The 26,653-nt window shown below is 41.4% G+C and overlaps 1 protein-coding gene across 8 annotated transcripts in view; it reads right to left on the reverse strand.

The window, feature by feature from the left end:
* RBM6 (RNA binding motif protein 6) overlaps positions 1-26,653 on the reverse strand; it is a 92,698-nt gene that overhangs the window by 35,438 nt on the left and 30,607 nt on the right. For 6 of the 8 annotated variants that reach the window (XM_019723806.2, XM_074312303.1, XM_074312307.1 and 3 more), the window contains one exon: positions 14,496-14,569. The exons of the other annotated variants lie outside the window; for them this stretch is intronic. In XM_019723806.2, coding sequence (XP_019579365.2) covers positions 14,496-14,569 — 74 coding nt within the window. The remainder of the gene's footprint in view (positions 1-14,495; positions 14,570-26,653) is intronic. 8 annotated transcript variants of the gene reach the window in all.

The following is a 26,653-nucleotide window of genomic DNA, read 5'->3' on the forward strand; positions in this document are numbered from 1 at the left end:
AGGCTGCCAGTTCGATTCCCACATGGGCCAGTGGGCTCTCAACCACAAGGTTGCCAGTTCAATCCCTCAAGTCCCGCAAGGGATGGTGGGCAGCGCCCCCTGCAACTAAGATTGAACATGGCACCTTGAGCTGAGCTGCCTCCCGGATGGCTCAGTTGGTTGGAGCACGTCCTCTCAACCACAAGGTTGCCAGTTCGACTCCTGGAAGGGATGGTGGGCTGTGCCCCCTTGCAACTAGCAATGGCAACTGGACCTGGAGCTGAGCTGCGCCCTCCACAACTAAGATTGAAAGGACAACAACTTGACTTGGGAAAAGAAAAAAAAAAAAGTCCTGGAAGTACACACTGTTCCCCAATAAAAATCTTTAAAATAAATAAATAACCTCAAAATGTCAAATGAAGAACTAGTTAAATCACGGTAAAGTATACTATGGAGCATTACAGGTAGCTAAGGGAAAAAAAGAGAGAAAATATAAATCACTAACATCAAAACTAAAACATGGGCCATCGCTACTGATTGCATGGACATTAAAAGGATAAGAATATTATGAACAATTCTATGCCCACAAATTTGATAACCTGGATGAAAAGGACCAATTCTTAGAAAAATACATTCTGCCAAAACTTAAAACAGAAGAAAAAGACTACCTGAATAGGTCTTTATTTTAAAAATTAGGCCAATAATAATCTCGCAAAACTAAAAGCACTAGCCCCAGAACGGTGCACCAATTAAACCTACCAAACAATTGACAAAGAAATTATATGAATTTTCAACAGTCTCTTCCAAGACAGACGTACAGGGAACAGTTCCTAACTCATTCTATGAAGCAGGCATCATCCTAATACTAAAGCCAGACAAAGACGTTATGAGAAAAGAACGACAGAACAACATCTCCCATGAACATAGGTGTAAAAACCTCAACAAAATACTAGCAAAATCAAATACAACAATATATAAAAAGAATTATATAGCACAACCAAGTGACATTTATTCCAGGTATACAAGGATGGTTCAACTTTCAAAAAATCAATTAATGTAATCCATCACATCAACAGACTAAAGGAAAAAAATCACATGATCAATAGTTGCAGAAAAGACATTTGACAAAATCCAACACCCAATTCACGATAAAAACTCTCAGCAAACTAGGAATAGACGGGAACCTTCTCAATTTGATAAAGAACATCAGGGGAGGAAACTCTACAGCCGGCAAATAAGCATATAAAAAGATGTCCCAAATCAGTTGTCAGAGAAGTGCAAACTAAAACAATAATGGGATACCACTAAACACCTATCAGAATGGCCCAATCCCAAACACTGACAACATTAAATGCTGGTGAGGACGTGGAGCAACAGGAACTCTCGTTCATTGCTGGTAGGAAGGCAAAATGATACAGCCACCTTGGAAGACAGTTTGGCAGTTTTTTACAAAACTAAACATACTTGTACTCTTACCATGTGATCCAGCAATCACACTCCTGGTATTTATCCAAGGAAGTTGAAAACTTATGTCCACACAAAAACCTGCACAACAATGTATTTTATATCAGCTTTATTCATAATTGCCCAAATTTGGAAGCAACCAAGATGTCCTTCAGTGGGTGAATGGATAAACTGCGGTACATTCAGACAATGGAATATTATTCAGAATTTAAAAAGAAAATAAAGCTATCAAGCTGTGAAAAGACATGGAGGAACCTTAAAATGCGTATTATTACTATATGAAAGAAGCCAATCTGAAAAGACTACATACTGCATGATTCCAACTATATGACATTCTAAAAAACCATATGGAGACAGTAAAAAGATCGGTCGTTCCTAGAGGTTTGGGGGGAGGACAGGATGAACAGATGGGGCAGAGAGGACATTGAGGGCAGTGAAACTGCACTGTATGACACTACAATGGTGCATACATGTCATTCAACACACATTTGTCCAAACCCAAAGAAAGTACAACACAAGGAGTGACTCCTCATGTAAACTATAGACTCTGGGTGGTAATGAGATGTCAATGTGGGTTCACTGATTGCAAGAAATGTTCCACTCTGGATGGTAAGGGAAGCTGGGAGTGCAGTGCTGGAGCTGGAGTAGGTATATGGGAATTCTCTGTACTTTACGCTTGCTTGCTTACTTATTTATTTATTGGTGAACCTAAAACTGCTGTAAAAAACAGTCTATTTAAAAGAAAGAAAAAAAAATCTGTTAATCAAAAAAATAACTGGCAGTGCAGAAATTATTGGAGATATTAACTTTTTTTCTTAAACTGTGTTTTCCATGTTTCCTGCAAGTAGAATGAATAATCACCTGAAAAGTTGGCAAGGTGGTGAAGAACTAACCTAAGTAACTTTGGAAAACAGTATTGTAACTATATACTCTCAGGCTAAAGACATAAAGAACTGTACCCCAATATCATACTCTAACAATTCTGAAACTACTTTATATATGTATTCCAGGATTGAGTAAATAAGTATATTGTGGATTATGAGAGCTAGGAGTTTTACTGTTAGCAAAAAGAATTACAAATAAGGAATGGGGTAAAGCTAAATGAACTCTGTGATACTGGACTGGAAATGAAGTTATCATCATGAAATCATTGTTTTATACACACACACACACACATTTGTTTGTATATACCATATAGTTTTAGTTCTGTTCAAAAAATAAAATAAGGGAATAGCTTTTCCTTATAGAATTCTAACAAATGTGTAAGGAATGATGGAAATAGGAAGTTACTATTAAACAAACCCCACAGTAATAACTGCTACACGCGGAATCATCAATGGATGCTAAAATTAAGCGAAAAGGGTATGCTGAAAATAGGATATTTATATAATCTCAAAGTATGTCCCCAAAAGATATTAATTATAATTAATTAACAAACAAATTATACCTAAAATAATAGCTTTACAGTGGAGAAACCTGATAAACACCATCTTAACCAAGTGGTCTAAGTTAAAACATCACTACAAATGGAACAAAAACCATGTGTTACCTGATGATGTATGGGGAAGGACACCACATCACTCCCGTGGTATTCTTGCCAAAAATGCATAAACCTGAATTTAATCACAAGGAAACAGACAAATCGAAATTGAGAGATGTCCTACAAAATACCTGCTAGTACTCTTCAGAAGTGCCAAGGTCAGCAAAAGACCAAGAAAGACTGAGGAACTGTCACAAAAAAGACAAAAAAGGAGATATGACAACTAAATACACCATCTGCTCCTGGACTGCATCCTAAACCAGAAAAAGAACATCAGTGTGACTTGCAAAATGAGAAAAGTTCTGTAGATCAGATAATACCACAACTGTGTTAACTTCCTGATTTTGACGACTATACTATGAAATGTAGGACTGAAGAGTATTTGGTAGTCTTTCTTTTATTTTTATACCCCATGTAAAGTCTGAAATTATCCCACAATAAAAAGTTTAAAAATCTTGAAACTTTTAAACAGTCTTGTCCCACTAGAACGTACGGAGACAAGTCCATTTTATTCATTAATAAACATCTAACACCGAGCCCAGGGCCTTGCACATAGAAGATGCTAAGTGTTCACCATGTTAACAAAAGAGAAAATGAGTTGCTTCTCATATTTCCAATGTGATTCCAGATACACAAATTAGTATTATATAGCAGATGTCTCATTTACAGCAGTCCCACGATAGTAAGATAAAATACACACATCTTTTGAGTTTAGTCTCTATAATTAGTTCAGCATGTTGGCCCCAGTTACACGGCTCTGTGAAACCTTCGTCCAAAATAAAGCCAAATGAAAAGATGATCCAAAGAGGTTTCAAATGTTTGATATACTATAACTACGGGCTATGAAAATCAACACCCACATTTAAAATACTTCCTGGAAAACTCTGACATGTTAAGCACAACCTGTTTAGAGAAATCTCAACTTGTTTGCTTTTTCCAGTAACTGCAAACAAATGTGTGTAATTTGCTGACCCCAGCCCCCCATATCCAGCAGGTATGTCTGCTGGATAACAATATCTTAAGTCGTATCTCAGGCTGATTCTAAAAATCACCTTTAGTTATTTAAACAACTTATTCTGGTCCATACATCAAGTAGGTTCCATTCTAAAGCTCCTCCCTGACAGGCACAGGCTAAGCTTGTGACTGGTAGTCTGGAGGGTGGGCAGGAGCCAGGTCTGAACTCTCACTGTACTCCTAACCCCACCCACCACTCCCCAATCTTTTAGGATCTGGAGGAAGGCAAGGAAAAGATGATTCCCTAAGAGACAACCCATGGCAAGCTGGGTCATCCTCTCTCGGGCTAACCACACCTCCTGTCCCCTTGTATCAGGCTTTCTCACCTTCAGCACTACTGACATTTGGGGCCAGATAATTTTTCATCATGGGAGCTGTCCTAGCATGTTTAGCATCACCCTGGCCTCTACCCCCAGATGCCAGTAGTGACAACCCAAAATGTCCCTGGGCATTGGCAAATATCCAGTGGTTGGGGAGGGGAGGAGAGAGTGTCAAAATTGCCCCCCCTCCTTCCCCCCAATTAAGGGCCACTGTCTTACAAAAAACGTTGTCAGGCCAGTGGGGTTTGCTCCCCCTTTCCCTGGCTGCTGCTGCTTCTTGGTCTAATGCTGATGAGCACGTAGTGTCAGGCATTCAAATGCCAGCTCCCACATGGGGGAACACATCTGTTGTCTTTTTGAAAAGCCCCACTAAAACCTCACAGTGCTCAGGAATGGGAGCTTTGATTCTGGCCCTATGTCCCATTCCCAGCCTCGACCTCAGCCCTTGCCCACAGGGGACCCTCTTGGGAGCACTGACAGGACAGCTTAAGTCCCAATCAGCTTCTAAAGCATCCACTCGACCCACCAGAAGAGCATCTCCAACCATCAAGGGAGGGTGCGGTGGGAGGACAAGTTCTTTTTATGATGCCTCTTTTTACAAGAAGGGACCATTGCTATTCAAAAATCTGTATTCAAATGTGGTAAAAAGTTAACATCTGGGGTATCTGAGTGAGAAGCACACAGAAATTCTTTGTACTATTTTTGTGCAATTTTTCTTCAAGTCTGAACTCATTTTTTTCTTTTTTTAAACATTTATAATTTTTCCTGTTATTTTCAAGTAGCTTGGCTCAGTGACTTTCTTTCTTCTTCTTTTTTTAATTGGGGAATATTGGGGAACAGTGTGCTTCTCCAGGGCCCATCAGCTCCAAGTCGTTGTCCTTCAATCTAGTTGTGGGGGGCGCAGCTCAGCTCCAAGTCCAGTTGCTGTTTTCAATCTTTAGTTGCAGGGGGTGCAGCCCACCATCCCATGGCAATTGAACCGGCAACCTTGTTGTAGAGAGCTCCTGCTCTAACCAACTGAGCCATCCGGCTGCCTCTCCAGCAGCTCAGCAGCAGCTCGTTGTCTTCAATCCAGTTGTGGAGGGCGCAGCTCACTGGCCCATGTGGGAACTGAACCGGCAACCATGTTCTTCAGAGCTCATGTTCTAAGCAACTAAGCCATCTGGCTGCCCTGAACTCAATTTTTTTTTTTTTTTTTAAAGTATACTATATCCCTGAACAGGGATCTTATTAGAGCAATGAAGATGTTCTAAAACTGGACTATAATGATGGTTGCACAACTTGGTAAATTTACCAAAAAATCTTTAAACTGTACACTTAAAATAGGTGAATTTTCTGATATATAAATTAGCACAATAATGTTTTGTCTCAAAAGAGAAAAAAAAGAGCCCCTGTATTCCCTCATCCGAGGGGGTCAAAGATGACAGCAACAATGACAATGCTGCCGGACAGAAGCCTCTGGGAAGACACACAGGGAGGAAACACCCCCACCCCCCCACCCCCCCCCCGTGATTCAATCTCCCTGCCCCCGCCCCATGCTTTGAGCTTTGGTAAACAATTCCATGAAACCAGGAAGGAATAGTGCCTCTAAAAAATAGCCCAAGGATTTCCTAAATGGCATTTGAACTTTAAATCTGCTTCAGAAATACTTCTTTCCTTTCCTTTTAACTGTGTGGATACTAAAGCAGAAAGTGCACCCAATTCATCGAGCAACTGCTATGCACAAACCACGTGGCAATTTCAAATGTGGCTTGTTATCAATTTCATCCATCATCTTTCCCATTTTTTAGCTTGAATGTTCTTCAGATACCATAGCAAAAACCTTCTTCACACATTTTGAGATCAAATTTTTAAATCTCTAGCTTCCAGACAAATTGATAAAATGCTCCTTCCCTTCCCTCTCTTTTTGTAAATGAATCTGTATTTTATTTTAGACCTGCACTCATGCCAACTGGGCTAGGACCCTGAAATAATTCCATGCTAAAATAAACAAACTGAAATATAGTTTATATATCATACCATTCACTCTTTTATAGTACTTTATACAATTCAGTAGGTTTCAATATATTCACAAGGTTGGTCAACCATTACAACTATCTAATTCTAGAACATTTTCATCACCCTAGAAAGAGATCCTAACTTTTACCCAGGAGCAGTCATTCCCTGTCCCTCTTGCTCTCCCCTTCTGCCTAAGTGCCTGGTAACCGATAATCTACTTCCTGTGGTAGACTTCTTTTCCTCCTATATATTTTCCTTTGGAAATAGCATTTATACAGATGATACACAAATTTCACTTGACCACAGATTTTGGTAAAATATACATCCTTACTTAGCATATAACATTAGCATTACTACTCTCACCATGTGAGATTTAAAATAATTATTAATCCAGGTAAGCCTATCCATGATTATCAAAGTCATGCCATCACCATCAATACTCCTAACAAGAAATATGTATATACTACATTTTATATGTAATATGTATCTAGCTCATATATAAATGAGCCAGTGGGTGTAATGACAACGCCTGAACACTTGGTCCGGTGGAGAAAGAGACACTTTATTATAACCTCCAAGTTCAACTGGGATGGAGAAGACGCCTAACATTCAATGCCACCTGTAGCCTAAGAAAATTCTGTGATAAAAGAACCATGAGACTGCATAAATTATATAAATGTCTAACCACTATGTTGTACACCTGAAACTAACATAAAATAAGACTGAATGTCAACTATAACTGGAAAAAAAATTAAAAAACAACAACAACGATGAGAAACAGCAAGGCTCTCTACTGCGGAAGTGCTGGGATGGCCATGGTCCTCTGCCCTCACTTGCCTGGGTCCCTGTGCACACACCCTTCAGATGCTGCCAGGACAGGCTACCCAGTCTCTTTCACTTTCAGTCCAGACATCCCAGTCATGGGAGAAGGACTGGACAACAGCGTCATGTGAACGACAGCCAAAGCTCTAGATGCCACCCAAAGCAGCACTAGCACTTTTCAGGCCTCGCTGAGTCCCAAGAGGCAGTGAAGCAGCCAAGGGAGAGGAGAACTAAGCAGAGCCCAGTGTCCCAGAATCCCCCGTTACTGCTGCCCACGTACCACATGCTAGCCCGTGTAGCGAGCACTTCACATACATTATGTCCTCAAGTCTCACAAATGCTCTGAGGTGGGCACTATGATTATCCCTCCACATTACAGAAGAGGAAACTGAGATTCAGAAGTTACAAAAGAGCTAGGAAGTGATGAAGCTGGAATTCTAAACCTGTCTGTGCATCTAACCCTGTACAGTCTGGAGGTATACAAAGTCATAAACCAAAGTTACAATCAAGGGGCTGGCCCGGTGGCTCAGTTGGTTGGAGCACGTCCTCTCAACCACAAGGTTGCCGGTTCGACTCCTGCAAGGGATGGTGGGCTGCGCCCCCTGCAACTAGAAAACGGCAACTGGACCTGGAGCTGAGCTGCGCCCTCCACAACTGCGACTGAAAGGACAACAACTTGAAGCTGAACGGCACCCTCCACAACTAAGATTGACAGTCAACAACTTGACTTGTAAAAAGTCCTGGAAGTACACACTGTTTCCCAATAAAGTCCTGTTCCCCTTCCCCAATGATAAAAATCTTAAAAACAACAACAACAACAACAAAAACCACAACAAAAAAACAAAGTTACAGTCAAGATCACAAACTGGATTGTGCACTTGTATAACCTGAGTGAGTTAATTAGAATTACACATCTTCTGCCTGTTTTTTAAGAACTGTCTATAATCAAGTTCCAAGAAGCCACAAGACTGAAAATTAGCATCTTGCACAATCCCATTTTTATAAAAAGTCAAGCACTGACTAAAAATACAAGCCGAAAGTTGAAGATATGACACCAAAGCACGAGGTTAAAATATATAGGCACATTTCTAATTTAGAAGAAATTAAGAACTAAATTACTTCAATCCACAGTAATGAACCATGATATACGTATGACAAAAATAATTATAAACTTCATCAGCGGAGACACACTGGAAGTTCCCCTTAAAACTGCCAAATGATAAATGTTTATTTTTCAAATTCAAGAAAATTAAACTGAATCTAGTGTAGAGCACCTCTCAGAATTATTGGAGAAAGTCTGACATATGGCAAAGCCAGGGGCTGGTTATTAGACTTAGGGTTTTAAAGCCGCAGACTAAATTTCCAGTGTGGTCTGACCACACCCCAAGCCCTACAAGTGGCATCTTTCCCCCTCTTCTACTTGAAAAGAATTTCACATTGAAGCCTAAGGCAGTAGAAACTCCTAGAGAGACCTGGAAGCAGTCCCGATAATTGTCCTCGTCCTCGTTAACAGGCTGAATGAGAAGTACTGCTGATGCACAAATAATCCCCCGGGGCACTGCCGCCACATCCTTTTTAAGCCTTACGCTCTATGAAGCCAAGACGAGAGTCACTGTTAACTTAAGACTTTCTCATTCCAGTCAGATGAAAAGTTGCTGTGATAATAAATACATACTCAGTGGTCACTGTGCCAGGCCTGGCTGTGATCACCTTACAGACACAATCTCTAGAAGTATGAGAGAACACTGAGACACAGACGCTAAGCCATTTGCCCAAGTTACATAGAAGGTGACAGAGCTGGGAAGCGACCCTGGGCCATCTGCCTCCAGAGTCCGTGTTTAACTGTGACACACTGCCTTGTGCCCAGTCACGGCTCAATCAGCACATAGGTAACCGAACTGCACAACCAAATCACCAATCCTTGACATAATTTTTAGTTCTCCTGAATTCCCCAACTTTCCGGAGAGCAAGAGTCTTCAATAACTGTTGATTTACTCATTTTAGAATGCATTTTCCTTTCTTTTTCCCAGCAATACCATTATTGAGGGTAATCAGGAGAAGGTACTGAGATTGAAGTTTCCAGAAAGAATGGCATAACTCAAGCCACAAGTTATACAGCTGAGCTCTGGCCAGGATGCCACACTCTCTTCAGTGAAGTCAATCTGGGGTGAAGGCTTAGGCAACACCAAAACTTTGCAGGAATTTATAAAGATTTTGTTGTTGTTGTTGTTAGTTGGAAGGCACACAATTTAAGTCCTGAAGTGTTTCGTGCAGTGTTACTATCAACTTGAATAAGGTTCCAATAAACTGACTCCTCACCCGTTTCTCCATCTGGCCTCACATGCCTCCAATAAGCTTTCCCTATTGATTTCATGTTCATCACAAGGACAGAGCCCATTTAGATGTGGCTTCCTTCACGTACCTTCAGAAACACCCTGGCCATGCTGGTATCTTCAAAAACCCAAACTCCTTTAACTTTTTCCACACAAAAAAACACTATTTCATAAAACTTCATGTATTCTACAGTCGTTATACCCTCCCACTAGAAAAGGCCAGCGTCTCAAGGAATTTTCATGTCACGTGGTACCAGCACCCTTTTCCTTGAACTTTATGAAGTCGAGATGATTCCGTCATACAGCCAAATCATTTTTGGCTAAAGAAGGTTGAGTAAAAACTCCACAGAAATGAATTCTTTTTCCAGTACTATTTCTTAAGGGAATTTCAATGACTATTTGGCCAAATCTGAATAAGCAACAAACATCACACCTGCAAATTTGAGAAAATAAAATGCTAATTCTTGCAGACCCAATGACAACAGTTTGAGAGAGCTAGTATTCAGAAGCGGGCAACCACTGAAAGGGATTGATACTCTAACACCTGCTTCTCACTCCCCTCCCCAAGTTCCAGTGCAATGGCGCATTCAGCAAAATGAGGTAATATTCACCCTCACTCCCTGGGGACTTGGACGATACGGAAAGCCAAAGGTATATGACACTGCTAGAAAGACTTTTCCCAGTAGGGGACGGAATAGAAGGCTCTGTCTCACAGCATTTGCAGCCTTTCCACTTCTAGACCAAGATGGTGAAGGGAGGAGCCGCCAGACCTCTGTTAGAAATTATTTCCCCAGACAGACAGCTAGGTGATGCCCTAATGAGACCCGTGGCCACAACGCTCAGTACTGCTGCACTTGGATGTCCTACACCTGGATGCCTCCAGGAAGGCCCTGGGAAGGGCCCTGATTATCACCCTGAACAACCTCATTCAGGCACATATGCTCCACAATATCCGACAAAGCAAACTGGCAGAAGCCTCCTTTATTCCTTTCCCCTAGACCTATAAGCATCAGTCAGTGATAAACAAAAGACACTTAACATCAAGAGTCAGGATAGCAAATAGTTGTAAAAAACTCAACCCAGGGCAGCCGGTTGGCTCAGTGGTTAGAGCACAGTGCTCATGACACCAAGGTTGCCAGTTCGATCCCCGCATGGGCCAATGTGAGCTGCGCCCTCCACAACTAGATTGAAAACGACTTCACTTGGAGCTGAGCTGCGTCCCTCACAACTAGATTGAAAACAACGACATGACATAGAGCTAATGGGTCCTGGAAAAACACTGTTTCCCAATATTCCCTAATTAAAAAACAAAACAAAAAACTCAACCCAAAGCATTCCACAGAAACCTCCTCAGAAGAGTACACAGTCTCTACTCAGAGGTGCCTGGCAGGTGGTGACTCAGAATCTGTCCCAATACGGTCTACAAGTAAAACCCGAGGGGAGGAGAATGGCTGACTAGACAGACACACTCATGTCCCGTAACCGCCTGCTTTACGCACTCTAAGGAGTAAGGACTTCTTTCCTCATATTCTTATGTCTTTCAGAAGATCCTGAACTACTGTGTTCTTAGAAGCCTGATCCTCATATCCATTTCCTTAAAGAATATCCAGATGTGAAAATATATTTATTTTCTTAGAATTATGATTGGCAATTACTTGACATGAAGAGGGGGAGTGGAGGAGATGACTGTCTAATTTCAAATGCTTATACATACAAGATGCTATGCAGTGTTGTGTATGTCTCATTCCCCAAGAGTCACTACTCAAATGTAAGGTCACCCCTCAAGAAACCTTCCTGACCACCCCATTTGCAATTGCCCCCACCATGCATTCTCTCAATTATCTTTCTGGCACTTGGCACTATCATATGTTATATTGTTTTCAATTTGTCTACTTGCTGATGCTCTGTCTTCTGCCACCAAAATGGAAGTTATACAGTCTGTCTTGTCTATTGCAGTGTCCCCAGCATCCAGAAAGGTGCCTGGCACACAGCAGGCATTCATGAATGTACAATCTCAGCGAATCCACAGCAGAGCCCATGAGGTACTGATAACAGAGGGAACGGAGGCTGAGGGAGGGGAAGAAACTTGCCAGAGACAACCTGGCGAGGAAGTTACATCTCACTGCAGAGCCTACACTCTACACAAAAATTTCCCTGGAGATCCCATTCTCAAAATGTTTTTCTATAAAAGTGATTTGCACACATCCCGGTGGTTATTAATTAAAAGAAGGCCGATTGGATCATGGAGTCTGCAGTTCAGCAGGAGAGGCTTCTGTTGTGTGGCAGTGCTAGCACTATGTCCTCTGTCCCATGACTAGGGGAAGAATAAAAATCTAAGAAATGCGATAGACTGAATAAGGATATGGTTATGTCCTATCAAGGAATAATGCCAGTGAATACTGAAAACGAGATAAGACAAAAAATTTGGAGTTTATCTGGAAGAACACCCTATGGCATCCATGAGTACCACATAATCTCTGTCACCTTTCTTAGTCTGAGATGATAAGGTCCTAGAAGACAGAGGCTGTCCCTTATTTGTACTCTGGCACAAAGTGCCACATGGCTCCTATGCCTGAAGTGCTTCTATGCCTGAAGATGGCTACCTGCCAAAACATTCTGTTTCACACCTGGAAGAATTCTGGCCCTGTTCCTGCTTTGTCCTGGTGTCCCATTCACTGGGTAAAGGTCATTCATCAGGGATCTGGGGGCCCTAAGAGTGTTCATAGAATGAGTGGGGAGAAGCGATGTCTACAGGCCACAACCCCTCCATACTGCTGGTATAAAAGAACATTTTCCAAGACGTGGCTCTGATAGAAACCCTACGGATAAATCTTGTTTTTTGTTTTTAATATTTCTACTTTTTTCCCTCCCTTTTTTTCACGTCCCCCCTCCCCCACTCCAGTTCAAGCCATTGTTTCTCAGTCTAGTTGTGTAGGACACAGCTCCCTGGCCCATGCTGGTATTGTGAGCCTTGCGCTGCCCCTGGCTGAGGCAGTTGGTCACCCGTCATCGGTCGGCCGGTCACAGCAGCTCATGGCAGCTCTCGCCAGCTGCCGGCCGCTCACGCTGGCCACCGGCCACTCACTCCGGCCATCGGCCGCTCATGGCAGCACACAGCAGCCCATGGTGGCACAGAGCAGCCCACGGCCACTCACGCTGGCTGCCAGCCCCTCACGCTGACTCACACTAGCCACCAGCCGCTCCTGGCAGCACACGGCAGCTCACGTCAGCCCAGCTCCAGGGAGAGCCGTTGTTCACAATCTTAGCTGTAGAGGGTGCAGCTCACTGGCCCCTATGGCAATGGAACTGGCGACCTCGACGTTAGGAACATGGCATTCCAACCACCTGAGCCACTGGGCAGGCCCACACTTCTTTTTAAAGAAGGCTGCCCTAGTTCTAGTCGACACTACTCTTTGAAGGGCTGGATACTTTAGACAAGATTTTTTTATTGGGATGTAAGGAAGAGGCAGTTAAGGCACAATAAATATTGCCTTATTTTTTAAGATCAAAGATTAAATAGTTCTGATAAAAAGCAGTACCATTCTAGGAGAAACATACAGTTGAGAGAATGGTACAAAAGAGATGGCATCTGCCATGGCTTCCCCATTTATGTTTCCACCACTCACAGGATTATTTAGTACAGTGACAAAGGACTTGAAGATTATTCACTGATAAGAATAAGATGTTTATGCACTAAGTAAGTGTTCTCAAATGAGGACAGACTGTCATAATGGAATCAACCATAAGTATACAGACTGGGACCTTCATTCCTCTCTCCAAATACTGGAAGGCGGCAGTTTCTGACACATAGTTAGTGATTGATCCAATGATGGACACAGAACAAATCAGTCAACAAGAATTCTGTCAAGGGGATGTGGTACTAATCTAGTCATTCTCTGAGGATCTAGTACTATTTATACTATTAACAAAGAGGAATGGATACATCAAGTTTCCTCTAATTAGTACTTGCTCCCAAAGGATTTAAGGCATGTCATCTGCATAAGGGAAGAACATGGCCAAAGAAGGGAAAAGATTAAGGGTAGTCAGCCATGCTGGATGGAATAAAGCTGATGAAAGGGCATTAGGCTATAAAAAAGGGAAGGGTTCGCATGCAATACTGTTCTTTTCCAGCAGAGCCTTCTTTTAAGATTCTGGGCGCACTGCATCCACTCTGTTAAGAAGAGGCAGTGGGTACATAAATATCAAACAATATCACTAAGCTTTCCTCCCACTTTACAGATGGAAGAAGGAAGACACCACATACACACACATGACACAGCTTTTCCTGAGGAAACATCATGACAAGAAGGATTCTATCCATTTCATAATTCTTCCCAAAACTACCAGGCAGGGTTCAATTAAAGACCCAGAAGACAGATCTAGGCGACAAGCTGAACACACATCTAGGTGTTTCAAACATAAGGTAGGTATACGTTCAGATTCACCAGCTTTGACTATATGCAGCCAAGAACTTGAGCACGAAACTCCAATTTGCAAAGAACAACGATTAATGCAATAGACACGAACAATCCACAACTCTCCTCCCCGATGGCCCTCTTGCGAAAGCAGCACATGCAGGCAGGACCTGAGTGCCACCGGAGTTGCCATCAGCGGTCTTCACCCTAGGTCTGGACAAAAGTACTGACCCAGAATTGCTGTGCCAGGCAGTTCCTTGAGATCACAGACATTCAAGGATCATTCTTTGTATCAGGATTCCCATCTCAGTCACACTCCACAGGGAAGCACTCCAGACCGGTCATTTTTTTCCCCATCTACTGTCTTTGGAATATAGTCCAACTACAGTTGGGCTCTAGTTTTTAAAATCCACTCTGCCCATTAACTCTTCTAGAGGAAACTTCCCAGCCTCTTTTAAAGTTTCTCCTCACAACTGCTTTTTGGTTGGAATGTGGTATGCTCCAAATATAGATTTCTGGCACCTTTCCATAGTTTAATTATTTGAAACCCTCCCTCCCCATACATAAAAATATATCCTTCCAGCATCATTTGACCGAAGTGTAAAGCAACCTGGTTGGCCTCCATGCATCCGATGGCATCTTCCAAGAGTGAAAACTCCACGCAGGCATAGCCATAGTCGTAACCTGGGGACAGCATTTAAATACAGACGGGAGTGGTGTTAGTGCCTTGCAAACACAAAAGACACACTTAAATCCCCCGTTTCTGAACCCCTTAAAAACAAGCCCTCCCAACTATCCCCCCCCCTCTTCTAACTAGGCAAAGCTGCTACCCCAAATAGAAAAAAGTACTGAAGGAAAGTCTGGGTGTTTCTGGACTTTGAGAGTCATTCCAACATGTTTTTTTTTTGTTGTTTTTTTTTTTTTTTTTAAACCAAGATCTTCTGCCCTCTTTAGCACTGATGATCTGGCGAGGGTGTCCCAGAATTGGGTGGGAATTCCCACAAAGTTCAAATGGGGACCCAAAACATTTTAACCAGAGGCTGAATCAACAAGAATAGGAAAGTATCTGAGAAGGGAAAAAAAAGGGATCCCTAGAGAGGAAGTAGAAGCAATTATCTCAAAGCTATGCTAATAGTCACCACTTTTCAAGCAGAAACCACCTTCAAAGACAGAAGTGCTGACAGACTGAGGCAACTATTCTGTTTGGATACCACAGGAGGCTTCTGGTTGGCAGGGGACAGACCATTTCAGGTGTCCTCATTTTTTCCTTGTTTCAACTCAAGTCATAAACCAGTTAAAATCTTTATGAAAGGAAGAAGGTGTAAAAGCATAAGCAAGTACAAAGAGCTGGGTTCAAAATTGTGCTTATGCACAAAGATTGGCGGTAGGGTAGGCTGGAGGAGAGACAGCAGTTGTTAGCAATCAATACATGGTCAAGAATTGTACGTACCATTAGTTATAACACACCCTTCACCTTCCTCCTGAGCAAGTGTCATCTGCGGCTCTCGTGACCCATGAGATCGGGAAGTCATGGGATTTACAGGCTGCTGAACTTTAACCCTAACCCACCCTATAATTTCCCTGATATACCACCATCTGACTACAAAAATATAATTTTCAATGCAATGCTCCGTAAGTGGTTTCCAGGCTTCCTCCACTGCCTCACAGGATAAAGAAGCTCATCGTTAGGAGCGACACTGTGCAAACGGAACAGCAAGAAAAAGATGTGATTTGTGCAGATGAGAAAACTCAGGAAAAGAGAAACAACACAAAACCTAGGCAATTCCGAGTGCAAAGTATATATAACAGGAAACTGAAATCACTGATTCAAGGTATCACTGGTCAAAAATAAAATCAAGTAAAATTAAAAGAAAAACTAGGGGCGACCAGATGGCTCAGTTGGTTAGAGTGTGGGCTCTGAACAACAGGGTTGCGGGGGGTTCGATTCCCACATGGGCCAGTAAACTGCGCCCTCCACAACTAGATTGAAGACAACGAGCTGCCGCTGAGCTTCCAGAGGGGCGGCAGGATGGCTCAGTTGGTTAGAGCACGAGCTCTCAACAAGGTTCCCGGTTCAATTCCTGCATGGGATGGTGGGCTGCGCCCCCTGCAACTAAAGATTGAAAATGGTGACTGGACTTGGAACTGAGCTGCGCCCTCCACAACTAGATTGAAGGACACAAGTACTTGGAGCTGATGGGCCCTGGAGAAACACACTGTTCCCCAACATTCCCCAATAAAATTTTTTAAAAAAAGAAAAAAAACTAGAGCCATAGAAAATGTAACTCAAAAAGTTGACCAAAGTTGGTGAAATGGGTTGGATTCTTTGTCACATGGAATGAATGGTCTGAAACACTTTATTACGGTAGTAATAAAGCTGTAACTTTAAATTTATTAAATACTCCAACTTCATTATGAAATGTTATAATGATATAGGTTGATTTTTGCTTTGAATTTTAAGAAATGACCTGGAAGAAGAAAGGTACTAGAAATCTCAGCACCACCTTAGGCTGACAGATTTGCTACCTGATTTCACAGCTTTTACCAACACATTAACACTAACCCCTGCAACCTTCATTTAAACTTACCACAAAATCAGTCTCCTCTGATTAGAAACTATTTGAAGAAATGAAACTACTTTAGAGAAACAGTGTATTTGTATATATCAACAACAAAAATTGTTTTGTTAATTCCTGTCAAGTGGATTTTCTTGATCAAACTCCATGAACACCTCAGACATAAAACATTCTGCATTGTGACGGGCTCTGCATGTCCTTGAGAAACATTGTAGAATAGCAAGAACTAAGGTGCCTTTTATCACCAAATACCTACTGCAAACACGCAAATGCGCATGTACAGTACAGCCACGGAACAAGCAGGTGTACTCTCAAGTGTGTTGAGTCCCATTACAAAGGAGTGTCCAGGTGTGTGGAAAGCAACCCTCTCCACAGCTGCCAAAATTAAAACACAGGGAACTAACATCAAATTGGCAAAGCCTTGAGTTTCCTTTCTGTGCTTAAAGAAGTAACTATTGTGGCCCAGAGGAGAGCACAGAATCTGTGGACAGAAAGAGAGAGGATTCATGACAACATTCACACTTCGCTAAAGGACAAACAGGCTTCGGTATTAAAGTCACTGGGAAGGAAAAGATACAATCTGCAGGAGGCATTACAAGCATCTATAATAATGGCATCTTTGTACATCAACCCTGCCATACTATATGTTGACTACTTCAGATTTAGTATTAAATTCACAAGCCCAACACTCAATTTCTTCTGCCCAAAACTTTAGCTATCAAACTGGAAATTTAAAGTTGAATTATAATATCTAAACCTTAAAAAAACAATAAAAAATTGAAAAGTACCCAATCTTGATCCCAGGCATTTTGTGTGTCCAGGACTGACGGTTATACTATAAGGATTGCTAGTAATTAACAAAATTGACCATGGCACTAAGTAACATTTACATAGCACCTGCTGGTGCAAGGATGTATTAAAAATACTTTCTGTACACTAATTGAGTCCTCACAAGACTGCTCTGTGAGGCAAGTATCACTAACCTCATTTTACTGATGGGGAAGCAGGCAAAGAAAGAATCAGTAATTTGCTCTAAGTCCCCTCAGCGGTAAGCAGCAATACTGGGCTTCAAACCCAGGCAGTGCAGACTCAAGCTGATGTTAACCGCTAGCCTATATAGCCTCTCACCCTTTCATAAGATCCTAGACTGATACAAGTAATCCGAACATCAAACTCTCCAGAGCCCGATTAAAGAAGGTGGTCCACATGCTTGAGCACAGATAAGACCATGTCTATAGTTAAGAAATACTGAGATTTGCAGCACAAGTTACTCTTACTCTAAAGTATCTGTAGCAGAACCACTGTGAGTGGACCTGAGTATGCAAATTAGAAAACATTCACCCCCATGGACTGACGACGATACTTGCTGTCAAAATTCTTCTGAAAATACAAAAACTAGAAAGTCTTGTAAGTGATGGCTATAAAAATTACCATATGGTGACTAAGACACTTGATGTAGTATACTTAATATATTTAAAAAGCTTTAAAAATGAGGACAATCATGTAAAATGTATATAGGAAAAAGGACTAGAGTGAAATACAATGAAGTCACATCTGACTCAGAGGCTAGAGACAAAAGTTGGCATAGACAAAAACCACGCATTGTCAAAATCATACTTGAACACCCCAAGGTGAAGAACATACCATCTCTCAATATAGGTTAAGTCCAACACTGCCAGTTTTTCCTCCAGCGTTGCAACAGATCACTTTTCTCTTGGTTGACACCAGATGAAGAGGTTGGCTTGCATTTAAGGGCCATAATGTATGAAAAATATATCACTTTAAATAACAGAATCACAGCCAGCACAGTGAATATTCACACTCAGAGAAACTTGGAAACAGAGACCAACTGAAGCCATAGCCAAGTTATACCCTCGCCTCTCACACTCACGTCATGAGGGGAAAGGGTGTAGGACGGAGAAGAGGGGTTGAGCAAGCACAGGTGAATATATAGAAATCTGAAAATGACGTAATGCGACATGACCGTATACAAAATTGATGAGGGTGGTTGGATTGTTATAGTGGGATTTTTTTCTTTATTTCTCAAGTATAATTTTATAATTCACAGAAAAAGTTCCAGTAGATACAAAAGATATCCATTCCACCCAGAGATCTAAGTAAACATTCTGAAAACGACCAACCAACCTAGTACTGAGAATTGCTCAGAACTATTTGAAATGATCAAGATGGTAAGCCCAGCGTTAACAGTCCCATGGACAGATTCTTACCTAAAAAGGGCAACAAAAAGTCTCTTTCATTAGCCTTTTCTTCCACCATCGCATGCTGGGAAGAAGTCTGGTGGGCTGATGGGTCTTAGTAATTATTTATATGACTATTAAAAAGCATACCTTATTCTGTATTCTAACCTGAAAATATAGATTTTTCATAGAAATGTGAATGCTCCTTATACTCCCCCCCCCCTTTTTTGGCAGCTGAGAAGGATGAGAACAGGGCAAGAGGAGGAAATCTATAAAAGTAACATTAAAATTTCAATTCGTCTCCATCTTTATTAACCATGTGGTTGCCTGTTCCCCCAAAAAGTATCTGTGATAAAAGCTAACTAGGTGCTTACGCGGGAACAAGGTACAGAAAAACAAAGCCCAGAAGCAATTCGTTAGTCTCTGCCCCCAGAAAAGGCAACTCAGTGATGCTGACTGACGGCCTCCTATCATTCTAGTCAATTGTTAGTCTACACCAAACCCAGCTTTTATTTATTTAGGCAAATAAGGTGAGTTGCCAGCCCTATATTAAAACTGAGCTAGAAAAACCCAAATAAATAGGTTGACTTTCCCATTCAGAGAGTACTGGTTGCCTTTGAAAAAGCCCAGAATATACATACCAAATATGAAATGTAAAAAGGAATCAGGATTTTAAAGGACATAGGCAGAGCGAAAAAGAGATTTCTTTATTTTATTGAGTATCTTTGAAGGGAAAGAAACCATGTTTTTTTTCCCCTCTAAACAAGGAGTGTTATTTCTATGGGAATAAAAGCACTTATGAATATAAAAAGCACCATGAAAAATCTTTAAATAGAGATTCAAGAGGGCTTAGTTCTGTAGGAGCTGTTTTCCTAATTCCACTTCATTGGGGATATAGGTTTTTAGAGGAAAATTAAATTATCGAGTTAGAGATTTTAACAAGAACCAAAACAGACTCCTTCCAGGCATTTGAAAAAAAATAACAGAACAAAGGAGCCCTGTGTGCAAGATTTCCAACAGGCATTTTGCTCTGTTAAAACCTCAAATGAACATGCACCTGCAGCTTCATTGGGAAAATTAGGGAAATTCACATTGAAGGACCCTTCCAGAACTATGTACCTCTTCACTTGGTCTTTTATAATAAACTGGTCAAGTGTTTCCCTGAATCTTGTGAGCTGTTCTAGCAAATTATCAAACCTGAAGAAGGGAACATGAGAACTTCCAACGGAAGTGTGGGTCACCTAGGAATCTGACATTTGTGACTGGTGTCTGAAGGGCAGTCTTGTAGGACTGAGCCCTTAAATCTATGGAGTCTGATGCTAACTCTGGGTGGTTAAGTAGTGTCACAACTGAACTGAATTACAGGACAACCACCTGGTGCCAGAATTGGTCGGTGTCAGGAGGAAAAAGATCTCTCATTATCTCTCTGCCTATGTGACAGGGGAGGCAGACTGCTTTCTGTTGATGTCATTCCTGAACATGTTCAGACCTCCATCTCCCAATTTACCTGGTTTGCATCCCAACCGCCTTTATGCCAAGATCAACTGCAATCAGCTAACTTACTGACAGCACTTGTCCTCCACACAGCCATTTTAAAATACAGGACTATTCTCGGTGAAGGTTTCCCTCAAAAAGGTCCATTTGTTCAGCTATGCTTGTGCATTAGTCAGACATGCTTGTACCTTTGTCAAACATATTCATTGTCTGCTACACATGGTGAGCACTTTCTAGAGTTTGATATTAGTCGAAAAGCTAAAATGAAAACTTTTAATTTTCTAACATAGAACTTTAAATTTATAATGATACAAACAACAGAATGGAAAAGTCTACTACCTCAACATAACACCACTGAGTAGTTTTAGAAATAAAAGTAAGTCTGTCAGGGGGTGGCTAGATGGCTCAGTTGGTTAGAGCGCGAGCTCTGAACAACAGAGTTGCCGGTTCGATTCCCACATGGGCCAGTGAGCTGCACCCTCCACAACTGGACTGAAGACAACGAGCTGCTGCTGAGCTGCTGGAGGGGCGGCCGGATGGCTCAGTTGGTTAGAGCGCAAACTCTCAACAAGATTAACAGTTTAATTCCCACTTGGGATGGTGGCCTGAGCCCCCTGCAACTAAAGATTGAAAACGGCCACTGGACTTGGAGCTGAGCTGCGCCCTCCACAATTAAATTGAAGGACAACAACTTGGAGCTGATGGGCCTGGAGAAACACACTGTTCCCCAACATAAAAATAAAAAACAAATAAAAAAGTCTGTCAGTACATTTTTGGGGAAAATTTTTTGGGAGGTTTCCACTCATCCACTTTTATTTCCAGAATTTGCACATACATGTTAACTAATACTTTGGGGTTCAAGAAACACATCTCAAAACTTACACAACTATTATTTAACTACCAATTCATAAGCTACACTGCTGCCAGGAATTTTTGGAGCATATAAGACATGACTAATATTTTCTTTTTTGATTTGGAGGCAAACAAAGATAGATCATTTATTTTGTGGCACAAATCCAGTTGAGAGGTTACCACTAGGAAAAACCTAATGAAGCAAAGCGTATGCTATGTGATGATTTTCCTACCCATCGGGAAACATTGCATTCATTTTTTAAATGGCATTATCTAGTCACTTTACCTCAGCAGAGCTATGAAGTACTAATCCATAGCCTCTGCCCCAGCTCCTGTACCATGGGATTTTCTAACATGCATTTGACAATTACGAAAACCAACATTCACTTTTGATAAATGCACCTGTGGACAAATTAAACACAGAACAAAAGGAATATGTTGTTTTGTTTTTCCTGCTTCCTCAGCCCCTAAAGCAACTGAATGAACCATAAAAGATAGAGATCAAGCCAATGAATATCTTTTTTTCTCTTTCCAGGTCAAATCTAGTTTTAAAAATAGTGGTTAAAAAAAACCAAAATATAACAGGAGGCCCCACACAACGCGAGAAGGGGGAATACCACAACAAAACTAACATTCATTCAACAGAGCCAGGACTAAGTTCCACAAATGAAATACATTACCATTTCCCCTGTCCTGGTTCCTGAGGTACATTTTGAAGTGGTTTGGAAATTAGGTTTCAGATCCCTCTAAAAGTGTCAAAGTGCTCCCGATCACTTAAAAACAAAGCAGCCCTGAACTGACAGAGAAACTTCCCCAACAATGAGACTGAAACAACCAACACCATTCAAGGTCTCCAAAAGTCTACTGGGTAGAAGACAGCTCCTCTCTCTGGGAATTTATAAATCCTTAAGCCCAAATACATTTTAGAGGTTGAATATATTCTTTTTAAAAAATATGCAATGGAGGAGACTAGACTTTGGATGCTGAGCACACAACAAAGTATACAGAAGTCATATTATACAGTTGTACACCTGAAATTTATGTTATTAACCAGTGTTATCCCAATAAATTTTAAAAAGTAAAAATATGGGACAGACTTACAAGAGCCTTCTAGAGATCACACAAAAAAGCCAGGTCCGTCTATATGTATTTTTCTTATGTGATCATTTCCTGTAACACCTGTGAAAAGTCCTGATTATTTTTTACTATATCTCTCTGAAACTCAGGGCCATCACTAATAATTATTTGCTGATCTCCAACCAATGATTACCTCCAAGCATTCCTTTAGGTGTTACACTCTCTTCATCCTGTTGCGTCTGAAAGTCCTATTCTTGTCATCCTCTAGTAACTTTAGGAAAAGACTGAACACTTTTCATCAAGTTATCCATAGTGTAAATTCTTCAAACTTTCAGCCAAAAAGAACCCATGATTTGTGAGAACTCCCAAATTCCTTAACAAAAATGAATTACAAGATACTGTGGCCTATTTAGAAGAGGAATATAGAACACTCAGCCCAGATACCCGTTCTCCACAAAAACCGAAGCCCCTTACAGTCAAAGATTACATTGCCTGTGTTCACCAGCATATTCTCTGCGTCTTAACACTTGTACATATTGGCTAGATGAGTGAATCAATAACACTGTCCAATAGTTTCAACAGTAGAGCCATACATTAGTCACAACAGCACATATGTATCTGGTGGGTAGCACCAAAGAATGAATGAATTACAAGTCTTACAGAGTGCTATTTTATTTTAAAAGATGAAAATATAACAACATTTTCTATGTACAGCATAACTGAGACCAGGCAGAATCAATCATGAAGTCAACCAGAAAGGTGTAAGTACCACTTAGTGGGCCATTAACATCTGTGCTGAAACTATAAATGTTCTCTGTACTCATGAAAACGCTTTTAAGAAATCAACCTTTACATGATTTGAAAATCAACCAATTTTCAAGAAGGCTTATTTTAAAAAATTGAGATATAATTTATATACCATAAAATGTATCCTTTTAAAGTATACAATTCAGTGGTATATTCATTCACAAAGTAGTGCCACCATCACCACAATCTAATTCCAAGAAGGCTTACATTTAAATTAGCTAGGACTCGGTGGTGAACACATAATGTGAGATATAGATGATGTATTACGAAATTGTACACCTGAAATCTATGTAACTTTACTAACAATTGTCACCCCAATAAACTTTAATTAAAAATAATAATAAAAAAAGTAGCTAGGAAACCCAAGTGATAACCTAAACAAGAAACATGAAGCAAGTGAAAATTGCCTTAATTTACATTCCGAGGGTAGAGAAGGTAAGCTAGAAAGGTGAGCACAGATCAGATGTTCTGATGCAGGGGAAAGTGAAGGGAAGAAGTCAGTGTATTTTTAAATCCTGCAAAGTTATTTTTTTTTTAAAGATTTTATTGGGGAAGGGGAACAGGACTTTATTGGGGAACAGTATGTACTTTCAGGACTTTTTTCCAAGTCAAGTTGTTGTTTCAATCTTAGTTGTGGAGGGTGCAACTCAGCTCCAGGTCCAGTTGCCGTTTTCTAGTTGCAGGGGGCACAGCCCACCATCCCTTGCGAGAGTCGAACCAGCAACCTTGTGGTTGAGAGGATGAACTCCAACCAACAGAGCCATTCGGTAGCTCAGCTCAAGGTGCCCTGTTCAATTTTAGTTGCAGGGGTCGCTGCCCACCATCCCTTGCAGGAGTCGAGGAATCGAACCAGCAACCTTGTGGTTGAGAGGATGCGCTCCAACCAACTGAGCCATCCGGGAAGCAGCTCAGCTCAAGGTGCCATGTTCAATCTTAGTTGCAGGGGGCGGAGCCCACCATCCCTTGCGGGACTCGAGGAGTTGAACCGGCAGCCTTGTGGTTGAGAGCCCACTGGCCCATGTGGGAATCGAACCAGCAGCCTTCGGATTTAGGAGCATGGAGCTCCAACCGCCTGAGCCACCGGGCTGCACCCTCCTGTAAAGTTTTTACGGATGGCCTCTATCTGCTATCCATGGAAGGCAACTGTATAAGTGACTTTTCCTCCCTGGACAGAAGCTGGGAGTTGAGCAGCCTCCTGCACTATTCAGGCTGACTAATGACTCCTTTCTTCTTGCTAGTCTAGAAGAGACTCTTCAGTGAGTTCTTCTAACAACCAATAGGCACGGAAAGCCCCATAGAGTCTTACACAACCTGGAAGACTCCACCAAAACCACCTGAACCTTTGTGCAAAGAGACAAGTGAGGACTACAGAAAACAGAAGCAATTCTACCAAGAGAAGAGCGAGGAACTCAGGGAACTGACAGAGGGCTATAAACAGGGTTCAACACCTTCCCCATCTCCGAGAGGCAAATTCCATCTTAGCTAAATAGTCCTGGGGAAAGAGGCTACAGCCTGCCAACGAAGGCACCTGCTCATCACTGTATGCCACATTCTCCAAACAGCCATCTGCTCTACTTCCAGATGTCACGTGTGCTTTACAGAGAGACATTCAAGGCTACATAGTCATCCAACTCAAAACCACCAAGCTGGTGGTTTTTTTTTCTGAATAAAGTGATATCTTGGATTTCTGAATAAAGACCTGTCCCATTCTCAGATCCAGAATGAGACTATTCCCAAAAGTCCCAGGGAAAGGTAGCTTACAGGGAGCCCAATAAAAGTCAACAATAATATTAAAACCTCTCTACCAGGGCTGCAAACTACCTCGAGCCACCTCTGCTCACTTACGGGGTTTCAACAAAGGAGCTTATATTGAACGAGTCAACTCCCAGAATAGCAAATGAGTTTCATCCTAAGTGCCAGGAAAGTTAACTATCCAAATGAAAAAGGCTATTTTATAGTTAAGTTAAACCAGTAATCCTAAATTCTTGCTTTCCAAAACAGTCCTGGGATTCTCTTTTAACGTCAGCAACAAGCCCTCAAAAGTGCCCAGCCCTGCCCAAGCCCTGAAAAGATGCTTGTATTCACTAGCTGACAGAACTCCAACTCCCCTCAGACCCTGAACCGTAGAGCCCCACTGTTCCCATAAAGGCTACAGGGACCTCAAGCTAGCTTTCCCCCAATAGCCCAGTGAGCCCCTAGCACCTAACGAGGTTTAAAATATTAATGTATCATGATCAGAAACAACGTGCCCATGTCTCTGCTCGAGGTACAGTCTAGTTTTCCACTCCCAAGGATCTACACCAAGGTAATCTCTTATATGAAGTAAGTCCTTAAAATGAGGGTAAGGGTCACAAAACACCCACACTCTCTAAAAGTACCTTCTATTCAAAAGTCTTTGGGTTGGGAAACTTCAAAAATGAAATAAATAAGGCAAATCCCAGGTAATTCTAAAGATGACTAAAATTAACGCTAGTTCCAGCGCCTCTCCCCAGGCTCACCTGATCCCTCCAGCACCGTGTCACGGGAGTCTTCTCTAGGTGTGCTGCTTTGCACTCAGCCACAGGGTCCATCCACGACCGCCACAAGGTTCACCCAGCCCTGAAAAGTGCCTTCACTTCCCAGACGTTCTTACTTTTAAAGCTCAGCCACCTTTCCTTGAGGCTTATCTGTAAACATCCTCCCCAAATGTGATCCCAAACTTGGTAAGACTCCTGGTTGAAAACAACACCTTCTGCAGTTTTAGAGATGTCATAAGTAAATGTGATATTTTCCCATTAGCCTATGATCAGTTTTTTCCTAAGAACTAAAAATATTTACCTGTCTAGTCTGTAAAAGCCAAAAATACTGCAAAAATGCGCATTTGCATTTTCCAACTATAATTTATTTTTTCTAAATGATGTTAAGCTATTGTGCCTTTAGCTGCTACTCCATTTGGGATGCCACCAACTACACACGTTTTGTATCATCAGTGTCAATCCATTTCACAATGGATTTCTGCCCCTAAATTGAAAGATCCTCTCTGGGTTTTTTCTTCTTTTCTTAAGGAAGGCACTTCTGTTTTATCAACATGGAGGTAAAAACTCAAAGCATTTCCACTGTGAAAAATAAAAAGGTATGAGCCTGATACCCTTAATAAACACAGAGGGTATGAGGCCTCTAATACAATGTCACTTTCAGTATATCCAAAATGCTAGGGTAGGAGACCAAGTGACCTGGTGGTCACTGCAAGTGCTCACTTCCTAAGAACTGTCCTTCCCAGGGCCACAAAAACTGTGCCCATTTGCTATGAAAACTGATCGAATCAAAGCTTCTTCTGCTAACCATCTTATTAACCTTCTAACTTTGAGACACTAGTTAATGAAACAGTAGTAAAGTAATCCTGTAGCACTTCAGTTACTATACAGAGTTACAGACTATGTGTGAGACTTATTAGTAAACAGTCTAGACACTATATTTTTGCTTAAATAATACAAACTCCCTTGGAAAAAACATCATAGCAAGCTTCTAGACTGTGGAGTATGCAAATCTACCTGAAAACCAAGAGCACTTATGTGTGCGTTCATGTCACAGAAATGCTGTGAGAATGAGCATCTATAACCATTTCAAGATCTCTGGAGGAAATATGTTACACAAACAGAAAGATCTAAGGACCTAAAATAACATCAGAACTACTCCACCTCCTGCCCCAGCTCTGCAGTGCAAAATTGGTATCAGGTGGGCAAGGCATGTGTTTGTCATGGGCTCCTAAATCACGTAAGCGTTAG

This window comes from Rhinolophus sinicus, chromosome 5 (genome assembly GCF_057876585.1).
Source record: "Rhinolophus sinicus isolate RSI-liver-muscle chromosome 5, RSI-T2T, whole genome shotgun sequence".
Taxonomy (NCBI): Eukaryota; Metazoa; Chordata; class Mammalia; order Chiroptera; family Rhinolophidae; genus Rhinolophus; species Rhinolophus sinicus.